Here is a 22,453-nt window from a genome sequence, read left to right as displayed (position 1 = left end):
CACTCTGAGATAAAGGGGCCACGGGTGGGGGGGCTGGAAACTCGAGCGCTCCTCTTCGCGGATGACATACTACGTATGGTGAGGGAGCCGTGGCTCTCAGTCCCGAGGATAGTGGAGCTGTTACAGACCTATGGGAGGGTCTCGGGTTTCAAGGTTAACCTTGACAAATCTGAAGCGTTACACAAATATTTCGGCTATGCAAAAGGCACAGCTGCAGGCAACGTCCCCATTTCGTTGGGCCTCACGACATATCCGATACCTCGGGGTTAACATTCCGAGGGGTCTGGATGAACTGTTCCAATCAAACTATCCAGAAATGGTAAAACGGCTTTTTGCAGAATTAAATAGGTGGGAGGGATTGACACTATCCTGGTTCGGGAGGATCAATGCAGTTAAAATGGTTATACTCCCCAGAATTTTATATCTCTTTAAGGCCCTGCCTATATCCATCCCAGATAGTTTCATACGAGGTCTTCAGAATAAAACATTTTCATTTATTTGGAGGAAAAGGCCCCCGAGGGTCAAAAGGGAGGCCATGCATCAGTCGAAAGAGAGGGGAGGGATGGGGGTTCCCTCCTTCCTGCAATATTTCCATGCAGCACACCTTAGAGTGATAGCCACATGGCTTCAAGATACAGGGAAAGCCTGGACAAGGGTGGAGCAGAAATGGATGGGACCTTTTCCGCTGTGGGCTATCCCCTGGCTATCAAGGCAAGATCTAGGAGAGATAATGAAAGGAAGCCCACCCATGATTCGCTGGCCTCTGTTGGTCTGGAGTAAGATCCGAGAGAAATTCTTCCAGGGCAGGTATACTTTAGGCATATGTCCCTCCGTTTCGCTCCCCAGTTTAGACCAGGCACGCAGGACATGGCTTTCCGGCTATGGAAGGAGATGGGGCTCTGTGAACTGGGTCAAATGTGGGAAACAGGCAAGACAGTACCCTTTCAGGATTTATGTCAGGAGCATGGGCTTTCTCCCTTGCAAGCCTTTTAGTATTATCAAGTGAAAGACTTCATCGCCCGCAGAGCACAAGGAGAGTTAAGTTTGCCAGAAACTAGACTAGAAGGCGGGCTGGGCTGATGGGGGGAGGGGGAAGCATCTTGAGAATATATGGGGCTTTGCTCCTCCGTACTAATCCGATGGAACAATATTTATCTAGATGGGAAAGAGCCTTGGGGGTGACATATACATTGCCTCAGTGGAAACTGGCACTTAGATCATTGTTTGCAGTCTCGGTGTCCAGTGTCCTAGTCGAAAACGGACATAAAATACTGTATTGCTGGTATTATACCCCCCAACGCTTGGCTAAAATGTTTCGGACTGGGTCAGCCCTGTGTTGGAGGCAATGCGGGGCAACTGGGGACATGTTTCATGTGTGGTGGGCTTGCACACACGCACAGCGCTATTGGGGGGAGATACTGAAATATTTATGCGAAGTGACAGGTGCAGATTACCTGATGAAGATGGACCATTGTTTGCTTCATGTTAAACCAGCAGGAATACCGAATTCCATACGTTGTTTTGCTGTTCAGCTATTCATGGCTGGCAAATTTGTGCTAGAGGCGGTCTGGAAATAATCATCACTACCAGAAGACAGTGTTGCGAAAATTGGACCACATTCACCTGATGTCGAAGCTAACGGCCTTACGTATGGGTCATTTATTACAATACCATAAAACTTGGAACCTTTATGAACAGTGGTTGTCTTCCCGGACTACTCCGAACTAATGCGTTATATAGGCATGAACAAAGAGTATCAGTCATTGAATCAATTAGAGGGGGGGGGGGCGGAGGGGGGTATGCATTCAGGGGGGGAGGGGGAAAACAGTTGGAAACATGTTAACAGATTAAGAAGAAGAGCGGTTTATTGTATTCTGTATACTGATACTACTATTAAGTTGTTCTGTTTCTAATGGAAAACAATAAAACAAATACAAAAAAAAAAAAAAAAAAAAGACTAGTAGACACTAGAGGAAGTTACATCGAAATACTTTTAAAACAAATAGGAGGAAATATTTTTTCACTCAACGAATAGTTAAGCTCCAGAACTCTTTGCCGCGGTTACAGTATCTGGGTTTCAAAAAGGTTTGGACAAATTCCTGGAGGAAAAGTCCATAGTCTGCTATTGAGACAGACCATGGGGGAAGCAACTGCTTGCCCTGGAATTTGTAGTATGGAATGTTGCCACAATTTGGGTTTCTGCCAGGTACCTGTGACCTGGCTTGGCCACTGTTTGGAAAACTGGATACTGGGCCAGATGGCTACTCTTATGTTCCTTACCATCCTGGTAAGACAACAGATATTAATAACTTAAGCACTTCAGGCTGCCGGAAGGCCAGTTTGAGGAGTCCCTACTGTGAAATGCTGGTACACAGTTTCTGGGGAAGAAAGCGAATGCTACATACCTGTAGAAGGTATTCTCCGAGGACAGCAGGCTGATTGTTCTCACTGATGGGTGACGTCCACGGCAGCCCCTCCAATCGGAATCTTCACTAGCTAAAGCCTTTGCTAGCCCTCGTGCGCCAATTCGCACCGCGCACGCGCGGCCGTCTTCCCGCCCGAAACCGGCTCGTGCCGGCCAGTCTCATATGTAGCAAGACAAAGAGAAGGGAAGACAACTCCAAAAGGGGAGGCGGGCGGGTTTGTGAGAACAATCAGCCTGCTGTCCTCGGAGAATACCTTCTACAGGTATGTAGCATTCGCTTTCTCCGAGGACAAGCAGGCTGCTTGTTCTCACTGATGGGGTATCCCTAGCCCCCAGGCTCACTCAAAACAACAACCATAGTCAATTGGGCCTCGCAACGGCGAGGACATAACTGAGATTGACCTAACAATTTATCCAACTAACTGAGAGTGCAGCCTGGAACAGAATAAACATGGGCCTAGGGGGGTGGAGTTGGATTCTAAACCCCGAACAGATTCTGAAGCACTGACTGCCCGAACCGACTGTCGCGTCGGGTATCCTGCTGCAGGCAGTAATGAGATGTGAATGTGTGGACAGATGATCACGTCGCAGCTTTGCAAATCTCTTCAATAGTGGCTGACTTCAAGTGGGCTACCGACGCAGCCATGGCTCTAACATTATGAGCCGTGACATGACCCTCAAGAGCCAGCCCAGCCTGGGCGTAAGTGAAGGAAATGCAATCTGCTAGCCAATTGGATATGGTGCGTTTCCCCACAGCCACTCCCCTCCTGTTGGGATCAAAAGAAACAAACAACTGGGCGGACTGTCTGTTGGGCTGTGTCCGCTCCAGATAGAAGGCCAATGCTCTCTTGCAGTCCCAATGTGTGCAGCTGACGTTCAGCAGGGCAGGAATGAGGACGTGGAAAGAATGTTGGCAAGACAATTGACTGGTTCAGATGGAACTCCGACACAACCTTTGGCAAGAACTTAGGGTGAGTGCGGAGGACTACTCTGTTATGATGAAATTTGGTGTAAGGGGCCTGGGCTACCAGGGCCTGAAGCTCACTGACTCTACGAGCTGAAGTAACTGCCACCAAGAAAATGACCTTCCAAGTCAAGTACTTCAGATGGCAGGAGTTCAGTGACTCAAAAGGAGGTTTCATCAGCTGGGTGAGAACGACATTGAGATCCCATGACACTGTAGGAGGCTTGACAGGGGGCTTTGACAAAAGCAAACCTCTCATGAAGCGAACAACTAAAGGCTGTCCTGAGATCGGCTTACCTTCCACACGGTAATGGTATGCACTGATTGCACTAAGGTGAACCCTTACAGAGTTGGTCTTGAGACCAGACTCAGACAAGTGCAGAAGGTATTCAAGCAGGGTCTGTGTAGGACAAGAGCGAGGATCTAGGGCCTTGCTGTCACACCAGACGGCAAACCTCCTCCATAGAAAGAAGTAACTCCTCTTAGTGGAATCTTACCTGGAACAAACAAGATGCGGGAGACACCCTCTGACAACCCAAAGAGGCAAAGTCTACGCTCTCAACATCCAGGCCGTGAGAGCCAGGGACTGGAGGCTGGGATGCAGAAGCGCCCCTTCGTTCTGTGTGATGAGGGTCGGAAAACACTCCAATCTCCATGGTTCTTCAGAGGACAATTCCAGAAGAAGAGGGAACCAGATCTGACGCGGCCAAAAAGGAGCAATCAGAATCATGGTGCCTCGGTCTTGCTTGAGTTTCAACAAAGTCTTCCCCACCAGAGGTATGGGAGGATAAGCATACAGCAGACCCTCCCCCCAGTCCAGGAGGAAGGCATCCGATGCCAGTCTGCCGTGGGCCTGAAGCCTGGAACAGAACTGAGGGACTTTGTGGTTGGCTCGAGATGCGAAGAGATCTACCAAGGGGGTGCCCCACACCTGGAAGATCTGTCGCACTACACGGGAATTGAGCGACCACTCGTGAGGTTGCATAATCCTGCTCAACCTGTCGGCCAGACTGTTGTTTACGCCTGCCAGATATGTGGCTTGGAGCACCATGCCGTGACGGCGAGCCCAGAGCCACATGCTGACGGCTTCCTGACACAGGGGGCGAGATCCGGTGCCCCCCTGCTTGTTGATGTAATACATGGCAACCTGGTTGTCTGTCTGAATTTGGATAATTTGGTGGGACAGTCCCTTGCTTTTGCTGGGGAACCGAGGGGCCTTGCTGAGGCGCACGCTGCTGACGAGAGCGAGCGCGCTGGGGCTTAGCCTGGGCCACAGGCTGTCGAGAAGGAGGATTGTACCTACGCTTACCAGAAGAGTAGGGAACAGTTCTCCTTCCCCCCAAAAATCGTCTACCTGTAGAGGTAGAAGCTGAAGGCTGCCGGCGGGAGAACTTGTCGAAAGCGGTATCCCGCTGGTGGAGCTGCTCTACCACCTGCTCGACTTTTTCTCCAAAAATGTTATCCGCACGGCAAGGCGAGTCCGCAATCCGCTGCTGGAGTCTATTCTCCAGGTCGGAGGCACGCAGCCATGAGAGTCTGCGCATCACCACACCTTGAGCAGCGGCCCTGGACGCAACATCAAAGGTGTCATACACCCCTCTGGCCAGGAATTTTCTGCACGCCTTCAGCTGCCTGACCACCTCCTGAAAAGGCTTGGCTTGCTCAGGGGGGAGCTTGTCCACCAAGCCCGCCAACTGCCGTACATTGTTCTGCATGTGTATGCTCGTGTAGAGCTGGTACGACTGAATTTTGGCCACGAGCATAGAGGAATGGTAGGCCTTCCTCCCAAAGGAGTCTAAGGTTCTAGAGTCCTTGCCCGGGGGCGCCGAAGCATGCTCCCTAGAACTCTTAGCCTTCTTTAGGGCCAAATCCACAACTCCAGAGTCGTGAGGCAACTGAGTGCGCATCAGCTCTGGGTCCCCATGGATCCGGTACTGGGACTCGATCTTCTTGGGAATGTGGGGGTTAGTTAGAGGCTTGGTCCAGTTCGCCAGCAATGTCTTTTTGAGGACATGATGCATGGGTACTGTGGACGCTTCCTTAGGTGGAGAAGGATAGTCCAGGAGCTCAAACATTTCAGCCCTGGGCTCGTCCTCCACAACCACCGGGAAGGGGATGGCCGTAGACATCTCCCGGACAAAGGAAGCGAAAGACAGACTCTCGGGCGGAGAGAGCTGCCTTTCAGGAGAGGGAGTGGGATCCGAAGGAAGGCCATCAGACTCCTCGTCAGAGAAATATCTGATGTCCTCCTCCTCCTCCCACGAGGCCTCACCATCGGTATCAGACACAAGTTCACGAACCTGTGTCTCAAGCCGTGCCCGGCTCGACTCCGTGGAACCACGTCCACGATGGGAGCGTCGAGAGGTAGACTCCCTCGCCCGCACTGGCGAAGCTCCCTCCACCGACGTCGTCGGGGAGCCTTCCTGGGAGGCTACCGCAGTCGGTACCGCAAGCGGCACCGATGTCGGAGACCTCACCCCGGGCAAGGGGCCCAGCCGGCGCCTCACTCGACGGTACCAGTGGCGCAAGCACCGCCGGTACCGGAGGGGAAGGGCGCAACAGCTCTCCCAGGATCTCTGGGAAAACGGCCCGGAGACTCTCGTGCAGAACGGCTGTGGAGAAAGACATGGAAGCCGATGCAGGTGTCGATGTCAGAGTCTGTTCCGGGCGTGGAGGCTGTTCCGGGCTGTCCAGAGTGGAGCGCATCGACACCTCCTGAACAGAGGGTGAGCGGTCCTCTCGGTGCCGATGCCTACTGGGTGCCGACTCCCTCGGCGACCCAGAGCTCTCGGTGCCGACACGGGAAGGGGACCAGTGTCGATGCTTCTTCGACATCTTGGGACGAAGCACGTCACCGGAGCTTCCCGGCACCGATGAGGAGGACGTAGAATCCAGCCGTCGCTTCCTCGGGGCCGAGGCCGAAGAAGGTCGGTCTCGGGGGGGGGGGGGGGGGCTGTACCGCAGGAGCCCTCAAGGTAGGGGGAGACCCACCCGAAGGCTCACCGCCACCAGCAGGGAAATGGACAGCCCTCACCTGCACTCCAGACGAAGCACCACCGTCCGACGACATCAGGCAGACGAGGAGGTCCCGGTACCACCGACGCCGACGCAGCCTTCCGATGTCTCAGCCCCGATGCAGAGGGTCGATGCCTCGATGCAATCGCGGCCGAGGATGAAGGTCTGGACGCTGGCGACGTCGATGCACTCGATACTCCCGATGCCGATGAAGAGCCCGAGAACAAAACGTTCCACTGGGCCAATCTCGCTACCTGAGTCCGCTTTTGTAAAAGAGAGCACAGACTACAGGCCTGCGGGCGGTGCCCAGCCCCCAGACACTGAAGACACGACGCATGCCTGTCAGTGAGCGAGATTACCCGGGCGCACTGGGTGCACTTCTTGAAGCCGCTGGGAGACTTCGATGACATGGGCGGAAAAATTTTGCCGGCAAAATCGAAACTCGTAATTGCGGTAGGCACCAAAAACGAGGGGAAGAAAAATCGACCCGAGGCCTGAAAAAGGCCTACCCCGAAGACGAAAGAAAACTTACCGGGGCAAAAACTGGAAGTAGCGGAAAAGGGAAAAAGACCGAAAAGGTCCTCTTCCAAAATTTTTTTTTTTTTTTTTTAGTAGCAAAACCAAAAAGGAGACGCGCGAGGTCAACTTAAGGGGCGCGAACGGCGAAACACGACCGTACCGAGCGCGGACAAAAGAAGACTGGCCGGCACGAGCCGGTTTCGGGCGGGAAGACGGCCGCGCATGCGCATCGGCGCGCGAGGGCTAGCAAAGGCTTTTGCTAGTGAAGATTCCGATTGGAGGGGCTGCCGTGGACGTCACCCATCAGTGAGAACAAGCAGCCTGCTTGTCCTCGGAGAACCTGTATTATAATGCTGTTACTTTTGCTAGGAAGGCAGTGCATGGACATGATGTTCTTAGCTCAGAGATGCCATGTTTTTTAAAGAAATGTAAGGATGCTGCAATCATTATCTAAAGACACGGATTACTTTTATATATGTTTCAGGCCTTGGACATTTCAGTTTACTTTGCTGTTATTCTGCTCCACAGGCATGCTTTTGGAGCTAATTTCTTTTCTTCCAGTATTATGTTTAGAGTCTCGGGAGGGGGAATTTTTGCATCACAGTGACAGAGGTCCGTTTTAAGGACAGAAAGTTGTCTATGGGGTGTATGAGGGGTCAGAATGGGTGTGGGGGAAGCAGTATAGGTAAACATATATGGAGAATGTTCAATTTTAATTTTTATGGGATACATTGCTTTTGGATTTGTAACGTTTATTTTGGTCCTCTACAATCTGTTTTAGGTGTTATCTTCCACTTCTTCCCTTCTGGGTTCTTTTTTACATGGTTTCCTCCGATTTATCAGAAGGGATGAGGAACACGGGATAGAAAAAGCAGTATGACTGAAAAGTCTTCTTTTTTTCGCAGTTACTTTGCTCCAAGATCCCAAAGCGCTTGGCGTGTCTGTTGCACTCATTTGGTGGGGAGGGCCACTGGCTGGGACCTCTCCTATACCACACAAGCATCTGACTGTCATTGTTTTCTTTTTTTTTTGTTTGGCTAGTTTGGGCAAATGACTACCCCTCCAACACTCCAAGAAATAATTTTAAGTGCAATCATCTATCAAATGCCAAAAACTTCTGCAAGCATTAGTGAGAGAGAGGACTGATATTGCCCTTTTACAAGAAACTCACCTCTCCTCATTAGAACACCAGAAATTCCGGAAGTGGTGGGTGGGCCAATTAGCAGAGTCCCTAGCAGTAAATCACAAGGCTGGGGTGTTAATATCATAAGTGTCTGGATGTGCGAATTCATAAAACTACCCAGATTGCAGATGGCAGATTCGTGTTGGTCCAGGTCACTATATCCCATCATAAATTCTGGCTTTGTAATTTTTATGTTCCTAAAGTTTTCAACAATCAAGTTTTTTCCAAATTAATTCAGGTCCTCTCTCCGCTAATTGATAACAACCCGGTCCTAGGAGGTGACTTCAATGCGGTATATGATTAACTGATTGATAAATCCCACCCACCTAGTTGAGCGTGCTTTGAGCCTGATATTGTACTGTGCATTGGACCTCATCGATGTATGGCGTACCTTACACCCAGGGGAACTCGATTACACACACCTACCCTGCACACACTCCACTTAGGCCCATATTGATTATTTGTTGGTCTCCAGAGCCCTATTTTCCAGTATTCCTCAGGCTAAAATTGGACCCTATGGGGTCACTTATCATGCCTTAGTGTGGTTCTAGCTAAGTATGAGAGGGGGTGCTCATGGTTTTTTTTCAGTGGAAATTTCTATTAGATTTATATACAGATTCCCAATTTTAAGAATTTCTACACCTGAAATGGCAGGAGTACCACAGTCATAATCAACGGCATGTGGATCAACCCAGTCTTTTTTGGGATGCAGCAAAGGCCATACTGCAGGGAAAAATTATTGCCTTTTACAAAAGGAAATGTAAAATGCAGGACCAGCGTATCTTACGCCTGGAAAATGCTGTATGTAAATACAGACACCTTTTTAGTTTGGCCTCTACCGCTCACAGCTCAGACAGACCTCAATACGCTCTTACATCAGCGGATAGTAAAATCACTTAACACAAATATCACCTATACCTCCATGGTAATAAAGTGGCAGACTAATGGCGAATTGAGCAAGAGCACAACAAGGCCTCAAAAGGGTTTTACAGCCAGGCAGATGGAATCTCCACACACTCAAGATGAGGAAATCAATTCCATCATCTGTACCTGTTTTGAAACTCTTTATAGTTCCACTGACCGACCTTCCTTGTATAACTCCTTCACAGGCCACTATGTTAAATGCTCCTTTTACTTTGGATGAAATCCATTTCATCTAGTGCCCTGGGTAAGGCGCCGGGTCCAGATGGGTTTAGAGCCGAATTTTACAAATTGCTCACAAAACCTATCAGTCCCCACTTGGCAGTGATGTTTACCTCAATTGTAGAGAGCCATCAGTTGCCTGAAACTTTACAGACAGCACAGATGATAGTTCTACCTAAACCGGGACAGGATCCCTTACAGCCATCCTCTTATCATCCCCCATCTCTCTTCTAAACTTTGAAACTAAACTATTAGCCAACGTGCTTGCTAATTGTCTGGCTAAAATCTTACCATTCTTGATTGATGAGTCCCAAGTTGGATTTGTGAGAGGTCATACTGCTACTAATATCAGAGCTATTTTGGCCACACTGGATCATGTCTGACAACAGGATACACCATCTCTGTTAATCAGCTTTGACGCAGAGAAAGCATTTCATAGGGTCTCTTGGGACTTCTTGTTTACCGTATTAGATAGGTATGGCATTCAGGTATTTTTCCTCCAGGCCATACAAAGTCTGTACCATCATCCGCAGACGGCTTTTTTTGTTGTTGTTGTTAATGAGATCAGCTTGACTCCCTTTCCCCTGTGTTGGGGTACCCAACAGGGTTGCCCTCTCTCTCCCCTCTTCTGTTTGTCCTCACATTGGATCCCATGATTAGGAAATTCAGAACCACACAGAGATAGAGGGAATTTGCTTTTGCAATTCTTGTTTTAAAATATTGGCCTCTGCGGATGACCTATTGATACACATTGCCAACCCACATCAATCATTTGACTGCCCTGATGGAGCTATTTGTGGAATATAGGAACGACTCTGGATTTTAGCTGAATTTCAATAAATCTTTAGCGCTGGTGTCCCACACTCATGTCTCGGATACCTGGCCTGGGTCCTTCCCTGAAAAGTGGGCTGTGGGCGCCTTTTGTTATCTAGGTATACAATTATCAGTTCATACTTCCCAGCTCTACTGTTTAAATATTGACAGGTTGCTGCAGTCCACGACGGAGATCTTGGTTGGTTGGCGTAATCTTCCTTTTAGTCTGCGTGGTAGGATTCAGCTATTCTGTATGACGGAATTCCCCAGATGGTTATGTACCCTACAGATGTTGCCCCTACATTTATTGAGAAAGGACCTTCAGGTGCTACAAAAGGTGCTGGCCTGTTTTTGCTGGAATGGGAAAAAAACAAAGACCTCCTTTAGGCTGCTCATAAGCTCCTGGCGTTTGGAGGGGGGATGGGTGTCCTTAACATTAAACGATATAACCAGGTTTGTTTACTGCACCACTTGATTGAATGGAGGATCACTCAGACTATATACCCTTACATATAAAGCGCAACTTCTTTTAACCATGTCATTTTAACCTATTTGCTCCATACCCTGCCTGCTCGATTGTCACCAGTTATGAATATTCTCCATTCCGGCCACACTGGGTCATATGTTTTGGACATGCCCGCAGGACTTTTGGAAGGAAATGCTGGATGCCATCTGGGTGTACTGGGACCGAACAGTGTCTTTGCAGCCATTGCTCCTATTTGAGGAGTTTAAATATAGGGGCCTCAAGTTAAGCTTCTTAAAGAGATCAATGTTGATGGGGAAAAAAGTACTACTATTGAACTGGAGAGAGCCTACAAGCCCCACTTTGGGTCAGTGGAGGGTACAAATGATAGAGTTGCTGAAAATGGAGCGGCGTGGAGTGCGAGACCTTGAATCGACAGAAGGCAGACATCTACAAACAGTATGGAGCTGCTTTTGGGACACGCTAAAACCAGCAGCCAGAAGTAGACTTATCAACTGTTAAGCACCCTTAGACTGCTTTGTAATGCTATGCTATATTTCTATATAGGAGAGGGGAAGGGGGGTGGAGGGAGGAGTTGGAGGGGTTAGGAGGGACTGTGGTGAGGGGAGGGGGAGAGGGGATGGGTCGATTGGGGGGATAAGAATAATAACTGACGATAGAAGAAAGCTTGGCAGTTGTTAGTTGTAATAGCATTGTTTCTTGTTGCAATATTATGCATGTACTTTTCTGAATATTCGTCAAAAGACATTATATAGACTGAGTCCCACTTATTTACAACACTTTGTGAAAATGCATCAGCCTAGGACAGCCTTGACGTCTGTTTTTGACTTTAAATTGGAAATCTTAACCAATATAAAATCTGGTCTAGACCTAATGGAATCATGGACAAACAACTTCAAGTTGAAACAGAGAGAAAACCAAATTTTTAATATTAACAAACCCTCACCAACCAATCACTTCTTCTACTTTCACTACTGGTAATACAACATATCCACTTGAGCAGAATTTGAAAATCCTGGGAGTAATAATTGATCAACATCTCTCTTTTGAAAGACAAGTATCAAAACTAATGTATTCAGATCACTATGGAAACTAAAAATACAGATTTCAAACACAATCTTTAGATCACTAACTCAATCCTTGGTACTATCAAAATTTGATAGTCTATGCAGGCCAAGTCCTCACTAATCAGAAAATTACAAACTGCTCAAAACACAGCAGCTTGTCTTGAACTTAAAGCTTCTTGATACTCCAAAGCAACCCCGCTTCCACTCAAAATGACATTGGCTACCTATAAGTTCAAGTATTACTTTCAAATTATGTGCATTTACTCACCAAATAATTTATGGTTCATTCCCATCTTACATGCAGAATCTTTTTTTTTTTTTTTTTTTTTTTGAAATTTGTAAATTTTATTGAAAGCAAAATATCACAACTGCGTTATATCTTGTCATAACATTACATTTCACTTAATAGCGTAACAATGCTCAGCTACATTTTAAACAATTTTCCCCCCGTCCCTCTACCTCCCTCTCCCCTCTCCACCCCCCCTCCCTCCTTTAATCCTCAGGATGTCATACCGTTTTCTTCATTCCTTTTATCTCCCAGTATTTCCTGCACCCGTACCCATTCTTTTGCCTCAGTGTTGTATGTCCCTATCCTTTTATCTGTTAGTTTGTCTAGTTCTATGATGTCTCAACTTAACCTTCCAATCATTAATTGTGGGCCCAAGATTGCTTTTCCAAAACCGTTTTCGCTGCAGCTAGCCCCATTCGTTTGACTCTTTGTTGCCATTTTTGCCCTCTATGATTTCCCCATCCAAGCAAACACCATTTAGATTCATGTGGGAAGGGAATTTCCAAAACTGTTGATAGTTCTTTCACTATCTCTCTCCAATATTCTTGTATCATGGTACACTCCCACCATATATGATAAAATGTACCCTTCCCTTTCCCACACCGCCAACATTCCGCAGAGGCCCCAGGGTACATTTTATTGACTTTGTCTGGTGTATAGTACCATCTGCTTAATATTTTATAAGCATTTTCTTTGATCAAAACACAAATTGATGTTTTCTTAACTTCAATACACACCCTCCTCCATTCGGCCTCTTACATGCAGAACCTTATAGAATTGTCAACACAAAATTCCAAAAAATCCTCCAGAGACTTTCTAATATTAAACTTCACTAAATGTAATAAAATCATATATAAAACTATCCACAATGCTGGTTTTTCATACCAAAGAACAACTAAATGAACTCTTTACCCAAGCAACTCCATCAAAACTGAAGACTCTCTCATTTCGAAAACTGAAAACTCATCTGATAAGATCGATCAACAACAGAAATAGTTAACCTTCAAACTGAATCTGCTAAATCAACAACTATGTCTGCATTCCCATTCTATTCCTATGTATTATAAACACGTTATATGATCTGGACTACAGGTTACTTGCTACCTGAATTTTGTAGTTACTTTTCGACCTACTTGTTATATGTAATCAGAACGGCTTGTCAGTTCTACATTTGTTGAATTCTGTTTGAAATAATGTGGGATATAAATGTCAAATAAATAAATTTCATCAAGGGTTTCATATAGATTGAAAAGAAAAGAACTTTTAATACTTCTATTTTGGGAAAAAGCTATCAAACACCCTACCCATGGGCATTAGAATGTTTTCAGATTATGAGACATTTCAGCGACTGGTAAAGACACGGTTATTTTATAAATATTTTTAGGATACTAATAGTTATATTTTATTATGTATATTTTACTAAGAGATGAATATTGTAATTTTTCATTTGTGTATCTAATTTATTGTTATTAGCAAATATTGTTACTTGTATCATTCTTTTCATTGTAAACTGCCTTGAACTAATTTGGTTATGCAGAATATAAATGCTTAACAAAATACAAACTATATATAAAAAATATATATATAGTTTTATATGGAAACAAACTACTGAAGACGACCAAATCTATTGTTCCCTATAGGAGGAAATTTTGGGGTCCCAAACATGCAATTGTATTAGAAATGAAGCCCAAGTTTAAATTGTAATGATAAAATCTATAACAAAATATATAAAGCCAGCTTTCCTCCCCTGATCCCTGGACCTACTTCCAGACTTTTCTTATCATTCATCCTATCTCCACATTATCCTCAAGCTGGTGTGCCTGCTTACATCCTTTCTCCACTTCACCCACGAGAGGAACATATACATACCTGTCTCTAACTCCTATGGCTAGACAACATCAATTTTATACTTTGACTAAGACAAGTGCATCAAGACCCAGGCAGGGATCATGGACTGTAGTTTGGGTGGTGGGGGGGGGGGGGGGGGGGGGGGGGGGGGGGGGAGAGAAGAAAAGAAGAATGGCCTTGGAATAGGATAAGGATGGAGGTGAGGTTGGTAAGAGCGGGAGAGAGAGAGAGAGACCATTGTTAGGGTGGGAGGTGGCAGAAGGAAGGAAACAAAAAAATGCGTTTTCCTCCCACAAATTTACAGCAGGGACTTGTCAACACTCAGATCCATGAAGATCTGAGTGTTACAAGCTATAATCAGATAATGATAATAGCTCTCCAATTAAAAAGAGTTACTGAATTATATTTTTAGCTGAATGAAAAGCATAGATTATCATGGAGTACTCTGCTTTTGGAAAACAATTCTTAGAGCTTATACGGATACCCCAAAATTTATTGGACATACAAAGGTATCTTGTAATCTACTGTGAATCTCTCTCATACGTGTGATACACATTTCTAGAAATTTCTCAGGATTGATGCCAATTCAAAGCAACTGTTTCCTCTTAACTCAAAAGCTTTTCAAAGTAATAGAGTGGGGTTTGAAAATTTGGGGGAATTTAGAGATTGAAACACTGTTACTGCCTTAGAAATATAAGAGACAAAAAAATCCAACTCAGTTTGCTTATCTGCAAATTTATATACTTCCAGTTTAAAATGTGTTTTAACTATCATTATTCAACCACCATATGGTGATAAGATACCTAAATTAAATAAATACACCTTCACAAAATCAAATTTCAAAAATTATACCACATGTTGCAGTTTAATAAATCCCACCGGCAACAGCATTAAGACGACGTGTTAATACATTTTCGATGCAGCTTAAGAAACAGACTTCTAGGCTTCCTATTGTAAGTCCCCTATTTATTTTTTGTAAATAAAATGTATATATCTGAAACACCATATGATAAAACATTGACAGAGGTAAGGAACAAAGTCCTATTCACTGCAAAATGACGACATCAAACAACTGGATTTAGAGATCACAAATGCAGGAGCAGCCAAGGAATGTAGTTCCCATCAGTCAAAGATGGTCATGAAAATGTCTGGGGTAAACGAGTAGTGAAAGGGAATACGAGTCTAACAAAGGCCAATTTTGATTTGTCTGAAAGCCCAAAGAAACAATCGAGCGTGGCACTGGAAGATTGGAGGGTGGCCAATGTAACGCCGATTTAAAAAAAAAAAAAAAAAAAAAGGTTCCAGAGGAGATCTGGGAAATTATAGAACGGTGAGTCTGACGTTGGTGCTGGGCAAAATAGTAGAGACTATTATAAAGAACAAAATCAAAGAGCATATTCAAAAGCATGGATTAATGAGACAAAGCCAACATGGATTTAGTGAAGGGAAATCTTGCCTCACCAATCTATCACATTTCTTTGAAGGGGTGAACAAACATGTGGATAAAGGTGAGCCGATGGATTTTCAAAAGGCGTTTGACAAAGTACCTCATGAAAGGCTCCACAGGAAATTGGAGAGTCATGGGATAGGAAGTACTGTCCTATTGTGGATTAAAAACTGGTTAAAAGATAGAAAACAGAGATTAGGGTTAAATGGTCAGTATTCTCAATGGAGAAGGGTAGTTTAGTGGGGCTCCCCAGGGGTCTGTGCTGGGACTGCTGATTTTTAACATATTTATAAATGACCTAGAGATGGGAGTAACAAGTGAGGTAATTAAATTTGCTGATGACACAAAGTTATTCAAAGTCATTAAATCGCGGGAGGATTGTAAAAAAATTAGAAGAGGACCTTACGAGACTGGGAGACTGGGCGTCTAAATGGCAGATGACGTTTAATGTGAGCAACTACAAAATGATGCATGTGGGAAAGAGGAACCCGAATTATATCTACGTCATGAAAGGCTCCATGTTAGGAGTCACCTATCAAGAAAGGGATCTAGGTGTCGTCGATGATACGGTGAAACCCTCCGCTCAGTGTGCTGCTGCAGCTAAGAAAGCAAATACAATGTTACGTATTATTAGTAAAGGAATGGAAAACAAAAATGAGGATGTTATAATGTCTTTGTATCGCTCCATGGTATGACCGCATCTCGAATATTGTGTTCAATTCTGGTCGCTGCATCTAAAAAAAAGATATTGTGGAATTAGAAAAGGTGCAGAGAAAGGCGACAAAAACGATAAAGGAGATGGGACGACTTCCCTATGAAGAAAGGCTAAAGTGGCTAGGGCTCTTCAGCTTGGAGAAAAGGCGACTGAGGGGAGATATAATAGAGGTCTATAAAATAATGGAGTTGAACGGGTAGACATGAAGCATCCGTTTACGCTTTCCAAAAATACTGGACAAGGAAGCTACAAAGTAGTAAATGTAAAACGAATCAGAGAAAATCTTTCTTCATTTAAGGCGTAATTAAACTCTGGAATTTGTTGCCAGAGAATGTGGTAAAGGCAGTTAGCTTAGCAGAGTTTTAAAAAGGTTTGGACGGCTTCCTAAAGAAAAAGTCCATAGATCATTATTAAAATGGACTCGGGGAAAATCCACTATTGCTGGGATAAGCAGAATAAAATTTTTTTGCACTTTTTTGGGATCTTGTCAAGTATTTGTGACCTGGATTGGCCACTGTTGGAAACAGGATGCTGGGCTTGATGGACCTTTGGTCTGTCCCAGTATAGCAATACTTATGTACACTTATGTAAGAAGAGAGTACTGTGCCAAATAAAGTCAACAAAATATTGATAGGACATGTACCCCCACACCATTCCCCAAACATTAGTGGAGCCCCTTTATGCCTGAACTTGATAACGGATTAGGGAAGGGGGAAGAGTTCTGAGACCAATATGGTTAATGCTGGTGTGGCCTGGATAAAGTACAGGACACAACTTGGTTAAGGATATATCTGAGCCATTAGAGCTAAACCCTTATAAAAGTTTTAAGCTTTAAATCTGTTGAAATCAATAAGGTCTGAAGTCTATATCCCAGAATTTAAGAGCTCTACAGCATTAGAGGTTTAGATGAGACCAAGGACAGGGCTTTAGCTATATGGCCAGTAGGGTAAACATTTTAGTAACTAAACATTTCTCTCTCCTGCCTTTCTTGGCTTTTCTCCTCTGTAGCAAGTGTTGTCACTGGCTCCCCCCCCCCCCCCCCCTTATATCCTTAGCACTCACCCTATGTTCTTCTTGGGCTGCCTCCCAGAGTTCTGCACATTCCTTCTACCACCTGAAAAAAGGTTATGGAATAATCCATCCTTACCTGCTAAAGATAAGATGCCTGTCAAAGCACCCGCCATCCACCCCTCCATACTTGGGAAAGGCTGCTCGACGGGTGACCCGTGAGGTAAAGTTTGTGGGTGCCTGGCGCCTCTGTTTTGGCTCTGGACACTGATGAGGAGTAAAAAGGGAGAAGGGGGGGCAAGTGGCAACAGGATTTTTGCAGCGAGCATGCTGTTCCCTTAGGTATTCTGTCATGATACTGTCCAGCGTGGGTGGGGATGGTAAATGACGGTCCAACTGCTTCTTGATGGCTGGGCTCTGACTGTAAGCGCCATGATCCGACTTCTGGCGTAGCACTCTGATTTTCTTGTTGTTGCAGGGAGACTGCTTCTCTCTAACAAAACTGATTCGGCCTATCAAAGGAGAGCTGCCAGAAGGGATGGGGACAGGAGGAGCAGGCAGGAGTGCAGGAACTGGGGGTCTGGTCTGATTATGAACCGAAACTGAGGAGGTGGAAGAACTAATAGAGCCATGACTGTTGAGTCGGGATGAGATGGTGCTCACTAGGCGAGGTGTACGTGGCATGACAGGTGAAGCAGCAGCAGGTACAGCAGGTGTAAAGGCAGAGGAGTGAGAGGCAGCTGTCATGGGTAGATCCGCTTCTCTTGTCAGGACGACAGCTGTTTCCTGCAGCCCCTTGGAAATAAGATGGTTACGGATCAACAGCAGCAGCTCCTTCTCAGGGAAGGTTATACGAGATTGGGCTACCACATCTGCCTTCTGCAACCGAGCAAGAGAGACATCTGTACCAATAAGCAGTGGCTTGCCCGAGACACGCTCAATGAGTTCAGCAGCATATTTACAGAACTTGACATGTTCACTGCGCTTGTCTTGCAACACTGGCTCCTTCATCAGCTGCTGGATCTGGCTGCTACTGAACAGAGGCAGCTTGCTGATGATCTGCCGCACTGTGCTGCTTCGTGAGAGTCCCACCAGTGCCTTGCAGGCCAGTGCCCGAATTTGGTCTGCATCCGTTATGGGCATCTTGACTGAGAGAAGAGAAAGCAGCACCTTGATGCCATTGTTTGACTGCACCACGTTCCACATCTTGGCTAGCACATGCTCACTGCTCTTGGGGTGCTGGTGCATGTGCATTTTGCGACGAGGAGTCCCCGAGATGAATTTGCCAATGCTAGAGATTCGATTATCTGGAGCACACACACAGTTGATGATGATCTGTAAGGCTGACTTCTGGATCTCAGCATCATGGATGAAGAACTCGCCCTCAGCCACACCTAGGATAATGCCGATGCCTAGAAAGAAGGAATGGTAACATTACAATAATCCATCTAGAAAAAAAAACTTTATGAACAACTGAAGTGCTGCTTATGAAAGCAGAGTTGTTTACTTGTTACGAAATTTCTCTAAAAACAGCAAGATATTAGTTGTTACACATGGGTAACATTTGATGAAGCTGGATAGGAGCAGCGACTCTGAAGCAGTGGTTCTCAATCTAGTCCTTCAGACAGATCCAGTCAGTTGGATTTATACAGTGAATATGCTTAAAATGGATCTGCATAAAAGGGAAGCAGTATGCAAATCTGTCTTATGCATACTAATTGTGAATATCCTGAAAACCCAACTGGTTGGGTGTCCCCTGGCAGCACAGTTAGCAGTCGCTGCCCTAATGCTTCCACAGCTTTCTGGCATGCTTTGTTGAAAAAGAATAGGACATCCCACATCACAGTAGTCATGTTAGTCACCTGCCACTTAAGCAACAGATTAGAGAATACCAGCTCTCTTTGGAAGCAAGAGGGATTGGTGAGGATTCATATCCTGCTGTTCTCAGATACATCTGTTAAGGTAAATAGCTTTGCTTCTTCTGAGGGCAAGCAGAACAACAATCCTCACACACGGGAATCCCTAGCGTTCAAAACAGAGAAAGGGAAAATAACTACATTAAATGCTAGTAGGCAAAACATGTTTATGGTAGCAACAAGACACTGTCACTTTTTTTTTTTTAAATAATGAATACAACCTAGAAACAAGGAAAATAGGTCCAAAGAACCGAGCTGAATTTTAAGCCTCAAAGAGAACTTGGGAAAAAAAAAAAAAAAAAAGAGTGAACAAACCTAGTTACATCAAGAGTCCTTCTCCAAACAGTAGTGCAAAGTGAACACGTGGATCAAATCAAATCAATTCTTGTATACTATTAATATCCCCTTTCCAGGGTTTAGTGCGGTTTACATTCTAGGTGAGACAAAAGCCGATAATGTTAGTGTAATGCATCAGACCAAAAACATAGGAAAGGATAATGGATGTGGAGGAACTCCACGTGAGAGCCCTACAGATCTCTTCTAAGCACATGCTCTTGAGTGGGTTACCAACAGTGCCACAGTATTGACATGGCCATCCACTGTCATGCCTACCTTGGCTTAAAAGTGTTGAAATGTGATAGCTAATTAGTGTCAGACAGATATTGAAAACTACTTATGAAGTCAGCAGCTACACCCACTGCATAAGAATTTCTTCTTTTGAATCAGGCCAAATACAGCTTTAGTTGATGTTGCATGTTTAGTAAAGGGGAGTGATTTAGGTGAAGTAAAGGTGAATGAAAACAAGTTCAGTAGCAAAATTAAGCTACTAAAAGCATAAGATATGTGTTAAAGTACTGACATGTAAATAACTGGCATAATTTTAAACAGTTAAAAAAAATCCATTTAAAGTCCTATTGGAATTTTCAGAAGGAGATCTCATACCAGGGCTTAATATGTGCTACAATGGGGGTGGAAAGGTGTTGTGGAATTTAGGTCCAAGGAAGTGATGTCAATAGGTCATGGCTCTGTCCCACCTGTTCCCTCTGAACTGGGCGGCAGTGCACCTCTTTTCCCCAAATATGAATAAGGAAATGGATGGAAGTTATATTTATTTGGATTTTGCTTACACTTCTTTCAGGAGTACTTCAAGATGAGTTACATTCAGGTACACTGGGTATTTCTCTATCTCTGGAAGGCTCATAATCTAAGCTTGTACCTGAGGCAATGGAGGGTTAAGTGACTTGCCCAAGATCACGAGCAGCAGAAGGATCTGAACCGGCCACCTCTGGATGTCAAGATATATGTCGATTGCTTTGTATCCATCATGCAGCTATTTGCCTTTCCCTCTGCTTACCTTTGTGCCTGCTGCAGCTCCTGCAAAGGCCCTTGCTAAAACCTCCCCCACTGCAGCTGCCAAAGTTCAAAGTGCTGGACCACTCTGGAGATTTCTTATTCTTCTCCAATTGTGTTGCAGTGCCACAGCACCTGGGAGATTCCTTCCCGACTTCTGCCACCAGCACTATAAAAGTTCCCAGCACCAACTGACCAGGCAGCAAAGCTCTTCAAGTTAGTTGGGTTGGCTACACATAACATAAGAGTAGCCATATGTGGTCAGACCAAAGGTTCATCTAGCCCAGTATCCTGTTTTCCAAACAGTGGCCAAGCCAAGTCACAAATACCTGGCAGAAACCCAAATCGTGGCAGTTGTTTCCCGTATCTGTCTCAATAGCAGACTATGGACTTTTCCACCAGGAATCTGTCAAAACCTTTTTTAAACACAGATAAGCTAACCGTTGTTACCACATCCTCCGGCAAAGAGTTCCAGACCTTAACTACTCGTTGAGTGAAAAAATATTTCCTATTTGCTTTAAAAGTATTTCCATATAACTTTGAGCGTCCCGACTTTGTTCTTCTGGAACAAGTTAAAAAAAATTGATTTACTTCTACTCGTTCTATACCACTGAGGATTTTGTAAACCTCAATCATATCTTCCCTCATCCATCTCTTTTCAAGGCTGAAGAGCCCTAACTTCTTTAGTCTTTCCTCATACGAAAGGAGTTCCATCCCCTTTATCATTCTTCTTTGAACCTTTTCTAATTCCCCTATATCTTTTTTTGAGATATGGTGACGAGAACTGAACACAACACAATGCACAAGGAGAGAGCATAGAGCAAAAAAAGGGGGGGGGGGGGAAGCAAGAAGCCAATGCTGCATGCCACAGTAAATGACAGAAACAAAACAAGGACAATGCTACACAGCGGGGGGGGGGGGGGGGGGGGGGGGGAGAGAAGATTCAGAATAGTGGGATGGGGGACGGAGAGTTAGTGAAAGACTGAAGAACAGAAGGGCCAGGGTGAGGGTAAGAGATGAAAAGATGCAAGCGAATGCAGTAAAGAGAGGGAAATTGTAAGAGATAGTGAGAGAATAAAATCTAGACAGGGAGGGATGAAGAACATGGAAGAAAGCTGAAAGGAAATAATCAATGGTGGAGTTGGATGTTGTAATCCCCCCTTCCATTCTCCCCATTAGGCTTATTTATTGAATTCTTTATATATTTACGATTCTTTCCTTATTGACGTGTGTGGGTTTATGTATTTTGTTTCATTTTTTATAATGACTTCTTTTTAGCATGTTAGCCACACTGAACTTGAAAGTGAAAATGTGGGGTATAAATGTAATAAATAAACAAATAAATAGAGTTTCTGATGTCAAGGTGGCAGACCATTTGGCATCTAGTGATCATCGTATGGTATGGTTCAATATTAAAACAGAAGAGAAGGCTCATTCGAGATTGAAGGTCCTGGATTTCAAAGGAACTAACTTTGCCGAGATGGGGGAATTTCTCAAGGAACAGTTAGCGGGATGGGAACAGCTGAAGGATGTAGACTGAAAGGAACTATATTAAAAGCAACTAACCTTCATGTTAGAAAATTACATAAAAGTACGAGGAAATGAAGGCCTCTCTGGTACTCGAATGTAGTAGCTGAAAAGATAAGGGTAAGGAAGCTAGCCTTAGTACTATAAGACAACTCAGAAAGATGAAGACAGGAGAGAATACCTAAATAAGCTAAGAGAAGCTGGAAAAGTTATCAGGAAAGCGAAGCGGCAAATGGAGGAAAAGATAGCTAATATGGTAAAATTGGGGGATAAGACCTTTTTCAGATATGTGACAAGAGAAAGTGCCATAACAGCATTGTGAGGCTCAAAGCTGAGGGAGACAAATATGTGGAAGATAAGGATAAAGCTGAACTGCTTAACAATTATTTTAGCTGTGTTCACGAATGAAAGACAGGGGGTAGGGCTGCAGAAAATAAAGGCTAAAGGGGATGGATGTATGGTAGACCAAGACCCGTTTACGGAGGACTCTGTTTGTGAGGAATGATTAGTAGTAGTAGCTTGCCAAACTAAAAGTAGACAAAGCGATGGGGCCTGATGGGATACACCCGAGGGTGCTTAAGGAACTTGGAGAAGTTCTGTCGGGTCCGCTAACGGACCTCTTCAATGCTTCCTTAGAAACTGGAGTGGTCCCGGTGGACTGGAGAAGGGCGGATGTGGTTCCTTTGCACAAGAGTGGAAGTAAGGAGGAGGTTGGGAATTACAGACCTTTCAGTCTGACT

General features: G+C 44.9%; 1 protein-coding gene across 4 annotated transcripts in view; it reads right to left on the bottom strand.

The window, feature by feature from the left end:
- Positions 1-22,453, bottom strand: part of DCAF1 (DDB1 and CUL4 associated factor 1) — a 648,223-nt gene that overhangs the window by 294,012 nt on the left and 331,758 nt on the right. For all 4 annotated transcript variants that reach the window (XM_030205586.1, XM_030205587.1, XM_030205589.1 and 1 more), the window contains one exon: positions 17,060-18,332. In XM_030205586.1, coding sequence (XP_030061446.1) covers positions 17,060-18,332 — 1,273 coding nt within the window. The remainder of the gene's footprint in view (positions 1-17,059; positions 18,333-22,453) is intronic.

The sequence above is a fragment of the Microcaecilia unicolor genome, chromosome 6 (assembly GCF_901765095.1).
Source record: "Microcaecilia unicolor chromosome 6, aMicUni1.1, whole genome shotgun sequence".
In the NCBI taxonomy this organism is placed as follows: Eukaryota; Metazoa; Chordata; class Amphibia; order Gymnophiona; family Siphonopidae; genus Microcaecilia; species Microcaecilia unicolor.
This window is presented reverse-complemented; position numbering and strand designations above follow the sequence as displayed.